Source organism: Motacilla alba, chromosome 3 (assembly GCF_015832195.1).
Source record: "Motacilla alba alba isolate MOTALB_02 chromosome 3, Motacilla_alba_V1.0_pri, whole genome shotgun sequence".
In the NCBI taxonomy this organism is placed as follows: Eukaryota; Metazoa; Chordata; class Aves; order Passeriformes; family Motacillidae; genus Motacilla; species Motacilla alba.
The window spans coordinates 11769286-11783994 of record NC_052018.1 but is presented as its reverse complement, the minus strand read 5'-3'; the positions used below and the strand labels follow the sequence as shown (position 1 = coordinate 11783994).

General features: G+C 35.2%; 1 protein-coding gene across 4 annotated transcripts in view; it reads right to left on the bottom strand.

The window, feature by feature from the left end:
* The window catches only part of SMC6 (structural maintenance of chromosomes 6), a 39895-nt gene that overhangs the window by 4853 nt on the left and 20333 nt on the right, over positions 1-14709 (bottom strand). For 2 of the 4 annotated variants that reach the window (XR_005256194.1, XM_038130811.1), the window contains exons 17-27: positions 13295-13455; positions 12165-12300; positions 11151-11231; positions 10359-10529; positions 8156-8293; positions 7286-7431; positions 6494-6619; positions 5738-5843; positions 3778-3930; positions 1983-2080; positions 592-708 (exon numbers count right to left, since the gene is read on the bottom strand). Coding sequence is in view for 3 of the 4 variants with exons in the window: in XM_038130811.1 (XP_037986739.1) it covers positions 600-708; positions 1983-2080; positions 3778-3930; positions 5738-5843; positions 6494-6619; positions 7286-7431; positions 8156-8293; positions 10359-10529; positions 11151-11231; positions 12165-12300; positions 13295-13455 (1425 nt within the window). In the remaining variant the exon portion in view is untranslated. Of the gene's footprint in view, positions 1-263; positions 709-1982; positions 2081-3777; positions 3931-5737; positions 5844-6493; positions 6620-7285; positions 7432-8155; positions 8294-10358; positions 10530-11150; positions 11232-12164; positions 12301-13294; positions 13456-14709 lie in introns of those variants that run through there. The other 2 variants (XM_038130809.1, XM_038130810.1) reach the window with 1 other exon arrangement.

The following is a 14709-nucleotide window of genomic DNA, read 5'->3' as shown; positions in this document are numbered from 1 at the left end:
TTAAGGAATGAAAGAACTATTTTCCCACCAAGATAATATACTACATATAAAATTTTCCCTTTTCTATTTATGAAAGTGTAAGTTCCACTAGTTGCTCATATTCAGCTACTGTGGTTTCACTGGAAAATAAATGAAACACATTTTACTGCATGTATTAATTACCACACATTTAAGAAATAAAGCATAGCTAGGAAGAAAACAGTATTTGTAACTTGTAAATGCTAATTTAATTGTGTAGAGACACTAAAACATTACCACAAGTATCAGTTCAAACAGTTTATTAAAATATTATTTCATAGTTATACAAAATATATTTCAAAATTTTCAGAAGAAAAATCAGAACAACAGATAAAAAAATTCTACAGTTGGTAGCTAAAAATATCAACAGAACATTAAAAATTTTCTCCTCATCCAAACTGTGCTTATTCTTCTTCTGTGCACACACAGTAATCCTTTAAAAAATAATTAATAACAATACAGAAATATCTTCCTGAGAGTATCTAACAATTTATCATCTTTTTAAGAATCAGGAAGCAATAATTTTACATATATTATTACACATTTGTCCTCAATATAATACCATATTCATACAGAGATACTTATTGATCTTCATCTCCGTCATTCCTATTTTGGAAATTCAGTGTTCTTTGGTCTCTTGGAGGGTCTGGCATGCGGAGGATTCGAATATGGGGACTCGTAGGCAGAGAACTAAAAATAAAGGATGCATCATTTAAGTAGTGTTTCTTCTCCAAGAATTTTAGTACTTCCATTTGATTCTTTACATTACATATTTTCCTTTAAATAACTACATCCTTTTTCTTTGACAGTTTTAAAAAACAGTAACACGAGATGAAGTTTGGGCTTCACTGAAGTGATCCTGGGCCTGAGTTGAATAAAATCTTGAGGTAAAGACAAGCACTCATTTCAATCATGTGATTTCTAACAATTAGACTGCCTTAACTAGAGAAAAGGTTCTTTTACCAAAACCTCCAAGTGAACAAATGATGGACGACAAGTAAGGATTTGCCTTACAGATACTGAAGTAGCACACAGTATACACATATGTAATCAATCCCAACATACTAAGAATGAGCTAATTTACTAAACAGAAATTCACACAGACTTCTCCACTGATTATCCTAAATGGATTTTTCCTGAAGTTGCCCCCATATTTTTCCTAAATTTCATGTTTGCTGAACATGAAACATGGAACAATGTAACAAATTCAAACAACTTGTTTTACTAATTTTTTCAATAGTAACCATACAAAAATAAATCCTGTGTGTTTGTTTACTTGTTTCAGAAAATCTCCACAAAAGCATTTACACTGAAATAACAACAGATACCACTACTCTACTTTTTATATACTATAGTGAGGGAAGACAATTAGAAATAAATCAACTTCTTTTTGAAGACTGCTTTAATCACCCTCTCAGGCTTCACTAGTTCCACTGTGTTAATAGAGAGGAGCTGGCTGCACAAGGGACATGACTGTCCCCTTAAACTGGGAATGGCTCTACCAGGGTTTTATATAGAGATTTTGCAAGAATTTTGAACCACTAGATTACAAATTTAAAACACAGTGTAAGCTATGACTCTCTAGATCAGCAACATTAAAACCCAGAAAATGAAATCAACTCAAAAGACAAACCCCTTTAAAGTAGTATAGCATTAACAGAAAAATCCCTTCTTTTGCTATTTTTGGGAGAGAGGGACATACAAAGCTAAGCTAAGAAGAGCCTGTTTGACAAAATAAAACATTTCTAAAAGTTGTTGTTTCAGATAAACTGATCCAAGTCCCACTGAATTACCATTATGTTAAAAAACCCTTTAAATTCACAGAACTGCTTCATTTTTTTATGTTCTTCTGAGACAAACAGCAAAGTTTCTTTCTCCTCACATTCAACTTTTTCAACTTACACTCCTTTCAAGAGAACTCCCTTGCAATTCTTGTATCCTGAGATAAACCACAGGAGTATTACCTCATGCTCAGGGGGGTGAACAGAATGAACTGTCGATACCGCTGAAAATCAGCCCTCTCCAGAATCATGTCGATGGCAATTCTTCTGTTAACCATATCCTAAAGACAAAAGATTTGTCAGGTGGCAGTACTGACAGTAATAAATACATTAGAAAGCATGATTCTAGAAAACCTACCAGAATTAACTGCTATACAGTCAAGGCTGGCTAAAGAAAATACCTAAATAAGACTAATAAAAACTAAGAAAACCGGGAGAAACATTAGGGTAAAAATCTAAACACTACAAATTATAGCCTGGGAAATTCTTAGACTGTACTTCTAAGCATACATGGGCAATGGAAAGCTTCTATCAGAAAAATCACACATTCATCTAATTGTAGTGTTTTTCTATCTTCTTTGATGTATGTACATACTTTGATGTACTTCTTACTTTACTGGCATGATGACATGAACTATACTTTAGCAGAATACTGTTTCCTGTAAAATCCGGCCTGAAAAATCACCCAAAAAGATTTAAGGGCTCCATGAAACCTATGATATTATGGAGCTTGTTTTTATTAGGATTATTATTGTTGTCATCATTATTACCATTTTGAATGGAGCCTTATGCATTAGGCTTACTGAAAAGGATGTTCAATAGGAAGCTGTTACTAGGAGGGACCAACAAAGCTCTACTGGTGTGCACTGCTCCTCATGAAAGCAGAGATCTCCCACAAGAACACACCATGGAGTCCTCATGAGGCGGGGCGCTGTGACTACACCAAGGCTACGCACAGTGTGGACAGTAAGGCTGCCTTACTGGCACTGTGGTGGAAAGACAAATTGTGTGGAATAATGGACAGAACAGATGACATGCAAGCTCTTGGCAAGGCCTACAGTTCTGAGTATCCATCCTTTTCTGGAAACATGGATAAACTTCTGCACAACTAACTTTTTAAAAGAGGTTTTAAGATTTGAAAGTTGTCTGAAAAACGACTGTTTCACTACTTTAGATGCATATTTTCCTTTTAAAAATTCTTCAATAGCAACTGTGTTATCTTTGTTCCCTCTAAGTGATTCCTAGTAAATAAATGATTGATGAGGAAGGGACACTGAGACAAAATTAAATAAAGCAGTATCAAATCTTTGTCTCACAGAAGTAGATATTTTCTCAAACTCATAACACCCTGCATATTTAATAAATAGGAAATAAATCTTTAAAAAAATAAAATAAATTTCAAAATGGGTTAGTGGCCTGTCCAGGGAAGCTGGGCACAAAAATATGATTTATCAGTTTTACCAACACTAGTATTTATTGCTCATTATTCTGCATTCCAACATCTTGGAAACATGGTCCCAGCTAAGTATGAGTTTCTATAAAATGAGTAGCAACAGTGAACCCAATTGCTACATTTGCTCTGAAAAAAAACCCACACTGATCTCAAAATTGGCTGAAATCAAAGCACATGTCAAGCCCAGAATGTCCCAGCAATATGCAGAGTCAACCTCTGACAAACACAGTAGCAGCTGATTTATTATTTTTGTGCTGAACAATGGTTTGAGCACGTAAATTAACAGAAAGGCTCATATTTCTGGATAGCAACTTCAGAAACAATAAGCTTCAAAACTCACCAAACAAAGTGAACAAGATCACTAACAAATTCTGTTTTGGGGGATTTTGATTTTGGTTTGGCGGCTTTTTATAATTTGCAGTTAACCACAGTGGTTTTAAATTTAATCAAATACAAGTAACAACCAACTATTTCACTAATTTATACAAATCAGAATGGAAGATATAGTTTAAGTTTAAACTATACCATGTAGACATCAAATTCATCCATGCATCTGAAAGGAGATTCAGAAATGTTCCACAGAGAAAGAATGAAACAAACTGTGGAGAAGGAACGTTCACCTCCTGATAATGATCTCAGATCACTACGGGCAGCTTTTTCTTCCTCTCGAGGCTGAACCTTGAAATAAAAATATTGGAGCAATTTTTAAATCTGAGACGAAGACATACTAACAGAATCATAATTTTAACAGCAAACACATTATACATGAACAGGGATCACTTGAAAACACTTTTCTGCACTTCACTGCAACTGCATTCCATTCTGGAATGGGATGACCCCTAACCATTTAGTAACACATTTCTAGGATCACTGCAATTTCTTCAATCACAGTCATACACACTGGACAGATTGAATGACTCTGTCACAGTTTTGTTATTCAAATCTCTATTTCTACTAGCTGTTACACAGTGTTTAATAAATGTCAACATAAATGTCTGCATAACAGTAAAATCCTATGGTTACCAGGTACAATAGAAAAGCAGGTAATGGATTTACAGAGGAATTTTAAATGAGGAAGGGATTCTTTACATGGAATACATGAAACATTGTGAACAGCCATTTGGTTACATTGATTATGATGACATCTTGTGGTACTCCTTCTGTAAGATGAAACTCAGGCATTTTCTTGCCCTGCTAATTGCATTGCCTTTAACAAGTTAAGCAGGCAAATAAAGATTATTTTGAAATGGAATCTTTTTTTGCAGGCAATTGTTTGCTTTTTGCAACTTATATTCCTTGACTAAATACAGATCTCTTTTGTGAGATATGTGAGACACCAGCTATGAAAAAAATATATTCTGATAAAGCCAAGCAATGACTTCATATTTTATGGACTGAGATTAGTTCTTCAGATACATGTGCTTCACCTGTCTAATTAGGACTGTGACATGTATTTATGTTGCCACTGCACATTTTTCCCCTTAATCCCTAAAACTGAAGTCTGCCACAGAAATAAAAGTAAACAATAAATGATAAAACTTTTTGGGATGTATGTTCAAAGCCACACAGAAAAAAAAACTACCAAAGCTTACCTGCATTAAGTAGCTTAAACAACAACTAGAGCCATTATAGAATCACACAAACACTGCTGAATTTCCTATCAATGATCCAGGAATGAGTTCTTTTGAAAGACTGGATGACCAATCCACATTTATTCCTTGTAATCTAGCAACCATTTAAAATGGCAATGTTTTCTGTCCTTGCTTGTTTTCAACAACATGCTAATGTCACCAAACGGGACAAAAGAAACTTATCCAACACCTGTTTGTTGTGATTAAGCAGACACTTTTTCACTGAGGCTTTTGGAAACTCCTCCAACGTGCCCCACTCAACAGACAAAATCCAGCCATTTTTACACCCTTTTTCTGCTGAATCACTGTTACATAAGTTCTTTTACATACTTTGCATATATAATATGCCCACTCTTAAATTTAACCTTTGCAATGACTGGTTTTGTTAGTTATATAACTTCATCAGCATTCTTATCCTAAAACAATCATTGGTCATCTCTTCTGAGGCCTACTGATTGGAATCATTGATGTTCAAATCAAGATGGGAAGGGCAGGGGGTTTCCAAGCAGCATAACTGGTGTGCATGACAGTCTCCATAGTTTCTTAACCAAAACACAGAAATCCAGCAATTTCTTGCTGAGGTTCCTATGGCTGCATATTTCAAGCACAACACTCCTAACAGTTCTACACATCTATAGTTCACAATTTTCTATTTGTAATCATAACTAACTCATTTATATGATTAAATTGATTACTTGATCAGAATATTTATATAACATTACAACTTAGTGTATCACCTTTTGCAAAGGGAAACAAAATTTATGCTATCATTTGCAATGCATTTCTAGTATCTAAGACTAAAACAGGTAATTCATTATGTATTATAGTAACTGAAGTAATATAAAATAACTTACTGTTATGGAAAGCGTCTCATTCTTGTGATCAAAAATTATATGTCCAGAGCAACCTCGAACACGTAGTAAGTGCTCAAAGTGGAGTTTGCATCGCATAGAAAGGCTCCTTAAATCAAGCAAACATTAGGGCAGCAAGTTTTTAAATACATGAAAAAGTGACAACAGATTTTCATCAACAGTCCCACATCATTAAGTATTAAGCCCTCCTCCAATAACCATATTCCCCCAAAATCAACTGCACTCTCAAGTGGGCGACATTAGACATACTGGAGAGAATCCTTTTGAAGAAAGGCAAGAACACAATCTTCAGGGATAGGTGTAAGATATTAAGGGACTGAAGCAAGAAAGAAGGGATGTACACAGTAAAGGAGAAGAAGCTGTCAAATTATAGAATCTGAATCAAGATCTTCAAAAATTTTCAGCACAGAGTAGAGGAGAATCATTTGGCCTAAAATGGAATTACAGGAGCTCAGCAGCACTGATTCTAATCAATAGAAATGAGTGACAGCCCAGTTTATTTCAAGCCCTAGTATGTTGCTGACATTTTACTGACCAAAACCAGCATTCAAACAGCACTGACTTGGATAAAGTCATCACAGTTGAGGTCTTTGGGATGAAGCAAAATACAGGCTCCACTATCTCACTGCTTTTCCAGCTGTCTGTCCAGGTTGCCTCTAAACTCTCAGGCATGATAAGATTGAAAGTAGGAGCAGTCTTAGGTTAAAAAGATTGTTAAGAACACTGTATCAATCTCACCTTAGGAACTGACGATACACTTTGAGCCTCTCTGCCATCACTTCATCCAGCACCGCAATAAATCTCCTTAAGTTCTTTACTTTATTGCTTGCATCCTCGTATCTTTCCTTTGCATAATGAAACTGCCTGTTTTAATTAACAGAAAGGTTAGGAGCAATATGCATTACATTAAAACTGAGCAATTGTTGTAAATGCTGAAAATCATTTTGATAACCAGAATATTCAAATGAAAACTTTCTTGTGAGAATTTATGTGAAAGCTAAAAGCATTTGATAAGTAAGACACTGTTCACAATGAAATGTGGACAAAATTTAATCTTAATTCTATTTTTAATTCTTTTGAAAATAAATTCTCTTACCAAGGAGAATGAATGACTGGTTTCTCCATGCTCAAGAATATCTGAGGGGAGTGCTTCCTTGAAATATTCTCAAGGAGCTTCCCAGCTTGTGCATTAGTTACTCGAATTATGCTTAATCCTCAGTGCATCACAAAACAATGGCAAGTTAAATTTGTGTTGCTGTAACTGGGAAACTTCAAAACACTAAGAGGGTATCTGATTATTGGTAACATCATATATACAGCACAGATGCTGCTTAAAATCACTAGAAGGTGTTTCAGGACTCTTAAGCCTGTTCAGTACTGGGAAAATCAGTACAAAACATTTCTACAGCTTCATAGATAGCTTAAGTAGTAAAACCATACATAAACACATAGTGAGTCTGTAAGAAAACTTTTCTTTCCCCTCTCTTTTCCATCCCACCTGAACTGTTTTAGACAGTAAAGATGACTTACTGGATTATTTCTTCTCTGTTTCCACGGTGACTGCTTTCTAAATTTATCTTCTCTCTCAAGCGATTCATTTCTGCATCAAGACTTTTAACAGTTCTGCTGACCTTGATGGGCTCCGAGAAGATTTGCCTTGCTTTTGCCATTTTTTCCTAAAGGAACGTTTGACATTCAAATAATTGTCATATTTTTCAAAAATCTGTTTAGTCTTCACAACAAGTATTTTATGCTACAAACTCCAAGCAAGAACAATATTTTTGTTTTCTTTCTGGTTTCGTTACAGCAAACTCAGTTAACAATTTTATTGACAACATTTATACATGAGTAGTTATTTCAGTGCCAAGAACTGTATCCAAGATTTTTAATACAATCACAGTTATTTAACTAATGCAGACAAATAAGGAACCAAAATCACCATATTTAAATAGGGCAGTCTTCCAAAAGTCTTTATGGATGTGATTTCAGAGTTATTTAATAAAGCTTGATTATGTGAGTCTTCAAAAGACCAGATATGGGGGCCTGTAGAAGGAAAATCCTACCACCCAAGAAACCAAAGCAAATTACTCAATTTGACTTAGTAATTTTAATCTTCTCATTACAAAAGGCAGAAGTCATGTTCCTAGAGGATGAACCCTAATTTATCGGTCAAGAGAGAAGTGGTGTCCTATCAGAAAAAAAGAGGTCTCAATGCACTTACAGAAAATTAGTTTACTTGCTTTACATAGTCAGTGTAGGACATAGCTGCGAGAATACTCAGTGCAGCTGAGTATATGAATATGGTCTGTATGTTATACAAGTGGAATGATTTATTATTAAATATTACAAGAATCATGACCAGTTGACTTCAATAGCTAAAAAAAACCCCACCACACATACCTCTAATTCCTTTTCTTTGGAAACTAGTAAATCTTTGTGCTTATTTATGCAAGCCACGTGTTCTCTCTGTTTGTCTTCATAATGCTGCAAATGGCGTTTACTGTTTTCCACTTCTGACTCAGCCTGGCTTAATTCAGCCTGTTTGGAACAAATCACAATGTGAGCTGTTTGGGGTAGATTCCTGAGAATCTCTCTAGTGTTTACTGACTTCTCAGGTTGTTCTAACTAGAGTCTGGGAGCTTTAACAGCAGCTTATGAGGAAGTCTATGCTCAATTCCAACAAGGAACAAATACATGCAATGATTTCAGGAATTATATCTTGAGGCAATGTTTCAACCTTTAAAAAAGCTATGCTTTCTCCTAAAGCTCAAAAAGTGCATTTATTTTTTACACTACATTCTATCTGGAACTTCAGATGCCTGTGTGATATCAGCCAGAACTGCATTTCTGTGTGGAAATTCAGTATCCTGCTATACCTGTAATATAAAATCATAGACTCATAGCATAGTTAAGGCTGGGACCTTTGAGAACATTAAGTATAACCATCAACTGAAAACCACCACCATACACACCACTAAGCCACATCCTCCAGTACAACAGCCATATGCTTCCAGGGAAGTCGATTCCACCAGTTGCCTGGGCAGTTTGTTCCAATGGATTACAACCCTTACTATGAATTTTTTTTCCCTCATATCTAAACTAAACCTCCCCTGGTGCAATTTGAAGCCATTTCCTTTTGTTCTGTCACCTGCAATCCAGGAGAAGAGACTGAGCCCCACCCCACTACAACCTCCTTTTAGGTGGTTGTAAAGACTGGTAAGGCCCCTCTTGAGCCTCCTTTTCTCCACGCTGAACAGCCACAGCTCCCTCAGCTGCTCCTCACAGGAACTGCGCTCCAGACCCTCCACCAGCAACCTCTATTCTATATAGGTACTAATACTTTTGAAGTGATATATCTTTCCAGAGAAGGAAACAGGTATAAATTAGGAAATATTTTCTTCTTCATCCCTGTCAACTAGATGGCTTGTCTTAACAAAAACAAAAAACACCAAACCAAACAGAAAAAAAAAAATCCAAGAAACAACTCAAAAACCCTAGAACAACAAACAAGAAAACCAACCATCACCAACAATAACATATGCTCTTACTTTTTTCCAATCCTAGCTTAAAACCACAATTTGCTATATGTCAATAGTTAATTAAACAACTGTAGAACACTTAACAACACATCTGATTTAAAACCTCTTCAGGAATTTCAGTGCTTCCCTCAATTGTGTTCAGTACTCTAAATAACAGGCAATAATGTTTTCATATTCTGAATAAATCTCTTTCCATACAGAGATTTATTTTTCCATCTTTTAAAATAGATAATAACTCTCGAATTTTCATATTAGACACATTAGAACTAACACATTTACTGTTGCTTTGCTGACCTGTTTCCTTACTCTTTTTGTTTGTTCTTTTAATTTGGGCTGACTACACAGCAATTTACAGTTTAAATGAAACATGTAAGAGATTGCCATAGTGATCTTTTAAATTTTCTTCATTTCATCCTTCTACAAGTTTACAATACTATAAATGTCCTGAACTCTTATTTCTGTTTTCTATTTTCAAACAGTAAGTTCTTCTTGCCAAAGTGAGACTGTCTTCCATTTGGCAATATCAAATTTTGCATGTCACCATTATCTTCAGTCTTGCTATGTTTCTGCTATTTCCAGGTGCCTTCTGTAGTCTTGAATAATTAAAACTATATACTGGTACCTTCTGTGATTATGTAACTTCATAAAATAACAACCAATTAATATAGAATTTCAAATGCTATTTAGAGAAATGAATAGTTATGAACATTCTCAGTCAAGGTTCCTTAGAAACAAAACAAAAAATGGGATACTCAAGAAAGGGAAGTCAAGGAAACTGGTTTTCCTGCCTTTTCACTCCATGACTAAAGATACCTGGAAATGAACTCTCTTTAAACATAAAACACTACAGTGACTACATGTAACAATCAACATCACCTTCAAAACACTGCCAATCTTATTTCCCAACATGTTCTAGATGGAATGCTCCATTTCCATTTTCTAGGTAGACCTTAAGGATATCAGGCAACAACAAGTTCGCTTCTCCTGCCTCACCTTTTCTTAATCTCATTCACCTTGACACACAAATGGAACAAATCAAAAATACAATATAAAATTATTGTTACCTTAATTGGGCTAGCAATTTCTTCCACTTGATGAATTTTTTCTTTCACCTCTTCTAATTTTTTTTCAGCTGCTTGGAGATTGTTTTTCAGTTCTTCCATTTTTCTGCTTTGTAGCTGCATGTCTTGTTTTACAGATTCCATCCTACCCTTATTTTCTTCAGCTTCGTCTTGCTGTCAAAAGGTATTAAAGTTAAGAATAATAAAAAGAGACATATTTGTAAACTACTGTACCAGATTTTTTTACTATCACAATTAGGGTACAGTATTACATGAAGTACTCTGTAACTCTAGTAAGACTAGGAGCAGCCCAATGTAATTGTCACTAGAGCCCAAAGGAAGAGACTGACAGATCTTGTAGGAGACCACGAATACAAACTGCAAAATGGAAGTATTTATGTGACTGAAAATTAAGAGGATTTTATTTTGGAGTTGTGATGAAAAGACTGAAAAGAACCAGGTAACTTCCCTCCGAATCTGTGGCCAATATACATCCAATATACAATGCAATGCAGGAAGAGTAAGTGAATTGTTGTTGTCTACTAGAAAATAACGTCATTCCTAATGAATCATCATCATAAATACTTTCTGATTCAAAAAGACAAATATTGCAAAATCTGGGGAAAAAAATTAAATCACCAAAAATAAATAAAATCACTCAATTTACAGACATGTTTAGAATTATGGCAAGTGTTCCATTCCTCACTATTCCACTTTGCTTATTTCAAAGCACTGCCAAGATTAAAAGACATTATCCATACGCTGATTAGACATAATTGCATAATCTGTTCTTACTAATATATGGATGTCCGCTGACTGGGGCTCTTCCACATTTTCAAGATCTGCTATCTCTGCATTTGCTGTTCTTATTTTTACCTGGGAAGAAAGAGAAAATACATGTTCTGAAGCTTAACTAAAGAGAAAAGTTCACACTTGTTTATTTAAGTCATCACAGGAAAGAAGATACTTGTAATTTTTAGCTTCGTTAGTGATTAACAAGAGACACAACTCTTCCCACCCACCTGTGGAATTCATTTTCATGAGATATAACTTATTCTGAAAGTCGTGTGCTTTAATTCATGAAGTCATCATATTTCCATCAATATGACAATTTAATAAAATACACTTCATTTTTTCTCTAAGTATTTATCTTCAACACTTCAGAATGCATGCTAGGGGTTTTTTTTGCTGCTTCTTATTTATTATTTACTGAATATAAACTTATATAATTTGTATTAGCTTACACTGCCTGCCTGGAGCACCACTGGCCACCAAAAATATATAACCCACCTAGATGTACCAGAGACCACAGAAAGGAGGCTAACAGCTGTAAAATGGTTTATAAAGAAATTAAAATTAAGAGAACTTAAAGAAGAAATATTCAGCATATCAAGATCAGTTAAGAATATACCAGAAGAGCATGAAGATAAACAAGATACTGGGAATGAAGAAGCAAGGCTCAAGAGAAGAAAAGGAGGGAGAAGCATTATATGATGCGTCTTTTCTGTGCAACAACTTACTACTGGTGTCAAAAATAGCAGTAGAAATTTGTAAGATTTGGCACAAGGCAGGGAAAGATACCAAACAGAAACAACAGCATATGTAAGGACTGATGTGGCTTCTATAATTCTGTCCTCAATTGTAAGAGCATACCCGGAAAAAAAAACCAAAAACTTGAAAGCAAACAAGAAAAGTATTAAAATTTAAAAAAATTAAAAACTATCAGGCACTCCAGATAGATTGCAGAAGTCAAAATGAAATAGGGAAAGACTGAGGAGTTTCTAAAACTAACACTGTAGCTATTTTTACCTGTAGTTGTTTTTGGTGTCGCTGATGACCATAGAGATGATCTTCATTCTGCCTAATCTCATTTTCAATGGAATATAAGCGTTGCTGAGAGGCTGTCAACTGTGCCCTTTTGTTTTCAATTTCCTTATCCAAGTGACTTTATAAACAAAGTGATATTGAGATGTTACATACTACATATGTATTATTTGTGACACACACATACAGAAATACACCAAAAAAAATTAAATGCGTGACAAGACAAAGGGTAAAAATGCATTCCTTTTAAACTAGCCTACATCATTCCCTCATAGCAAAATTTGTAATGGAATGCCTGTAACACTTTGAAAGTCAAAAAAAAATTTTGAGTGAAATTCATTATATACTAACATGAACAAACTACAATTAACTGACACATTTAAAACTTTGAGTTTATAACAATAAATTTTAACATTCAATTCAGTTTATACTATCAGCTATTAATACTAAAATTGCCTAATTTGTCCCTGAAGTAATCTGAACCTCAAAATGAAAGTATTCTATTGTCACAAATTTCCTTGGTGATAGCTCAAGTTTGTAATTTTTGAAGTATATTTTGCTTTTTCAACTACCATTTTGAAAGCAATGAGAGAAAAAAACCCTAAAAATAGAAAAGGTGAGGGAATTCTCAGAGATACCTACCATGAATGAAGTCAAAAGCCTGAGGAAACACACATGCAAAGTTTGAAACCAACAGGACGATGTGTGCTAAAAACTTTGGTTTGAATAGTCAGGCCTCCCTTGCAGTAAACTACGACATCTCTGTTCAAGTATTATATCTTTAAAGAAACAGCCTCGACTCCATACTCTTTTTGACCAAACATACAAAAGAAGGTAGCTAGATTTCCTGGAGTACTGAGCACAGAAAATCCCTGCTTGGTGGATTAGATCTACATGCCACAAGCTGAAAGATAACTAAATAAAATGCAAGTTTGTTCCTATCACAAAAAGGCACTGAAATGGAGAGATTTTCTAGAATTCTCATAACGGAAGTGTACATTTCAGAAGGAAAATGGAGAGACTAGAGAGTAGTGTACATGTAAATAGACAAATATGCAATTCCACTATTCATGCCAACAAGTGCACTTTTTACAAACATGTTACAAGATGCTAACCTGATTTCTGCTTCAACATCTTGACTTAGGAACTTGGGTCTGTCAAAACTGGAAGAGTAATAGCGTCGTTCATATACTTGATCACCTTCAGCAGTGAAAGCTTCTCTACAGTTCCTCGGGGGCCGATTGCACTGCATTACCTCACGAGCCCTACGGCTATTCTGAAAAACAAAATGGCCTTATAATACCAGCAGAAATGCAACCATAATTAAAGATAAGAATTTAGAAGTTGTCTAGATGTTTTCACCCAGAAATAATTTCAGTTCTTATTGAAAAGAAATACATTAATGAAAGAATGTGAAAATTATCTATAATGTCAAGAATCTACTTTTCTTAGTTGAGTAAGACATTCTCAAGAACCTACTAAGTTTAATTGGTCATTTATTTGTGAATTCTGTAATCTAATCAGTCCCTTATAATTTGCCTCGGGGGAAAAAATCACTAACCAGAAGGTCCCTATGCACAGATATATTCAACTATCAAAAGTAAATAAACATAGAGGAAAGAAGCTTCCAAAGCAAGGTATGAAGGACATCAAACAAGATTCGATTAAAGTTCAGGGAAACATGTCAGTAAAAAAACCCAACATTGACAGTGCCAGTCACAAGTGCCATTGTCCAAGGCAACCATGTTATCCATTCCAATGTATCATTTTTTTCCACAGAATACTTCTTTCAGATTCCGTTGAAATTGTTCAAGAAGGGCTCAAAGGTAATAATGTTATGAAAATCACTGATTAGTTCAGGCAGAGGGGGAAGAACCATCCCAACATTCCTGCCATGAGAAAAGCCTACAAAATTCAGCTGTTACATAACCCACTCAGTGACAGCCATGCTTGATAAACAGTCAGCTCTGCTTTAGACAGAGCATGAACCACCTCTTTCCAGTAAGAATGTCAGAGGATAAACTGGGACAAGAAATTTTGGAGAAAAATAAAATTCACAAAAGGTAAGTATCATTAGTTCTGCTTACTTAGAGAATACCCTGCCTTCTCTAAATAAAAACATATGTATCTTATTTTTGTCTTTGAACATTTTATCTGTAATCTTATCTGCAGGAGCTGGTAACTTCAGTACTAACAGAAGATCAAAAATAAATTAAGATCAGAAATCAGACAGTGCCAGAAAACTTGGCTACCAGCGTCTAGGTAGAACTGGTAGGGGCAGCTGGGAAATTTTGGTAATTGCCAGACTACCCAAAAGTGGCACATCCTGAACCCACCAAGTGACAGAGAGACATGAGACAGAGCCAGCAGTTAGAAGGCTGACTACACACACATGGACTGTTTAGACTGGGAAAGTACACCACTTAGAGGACCAGAATGGTAGTGGAAAACAACCCAGAAACAAACAGGGAAGGTCCTGAAACACATGGGGCAGAGAGGGGAGCAAAACTTCCCCTACCTCTTTTACCCA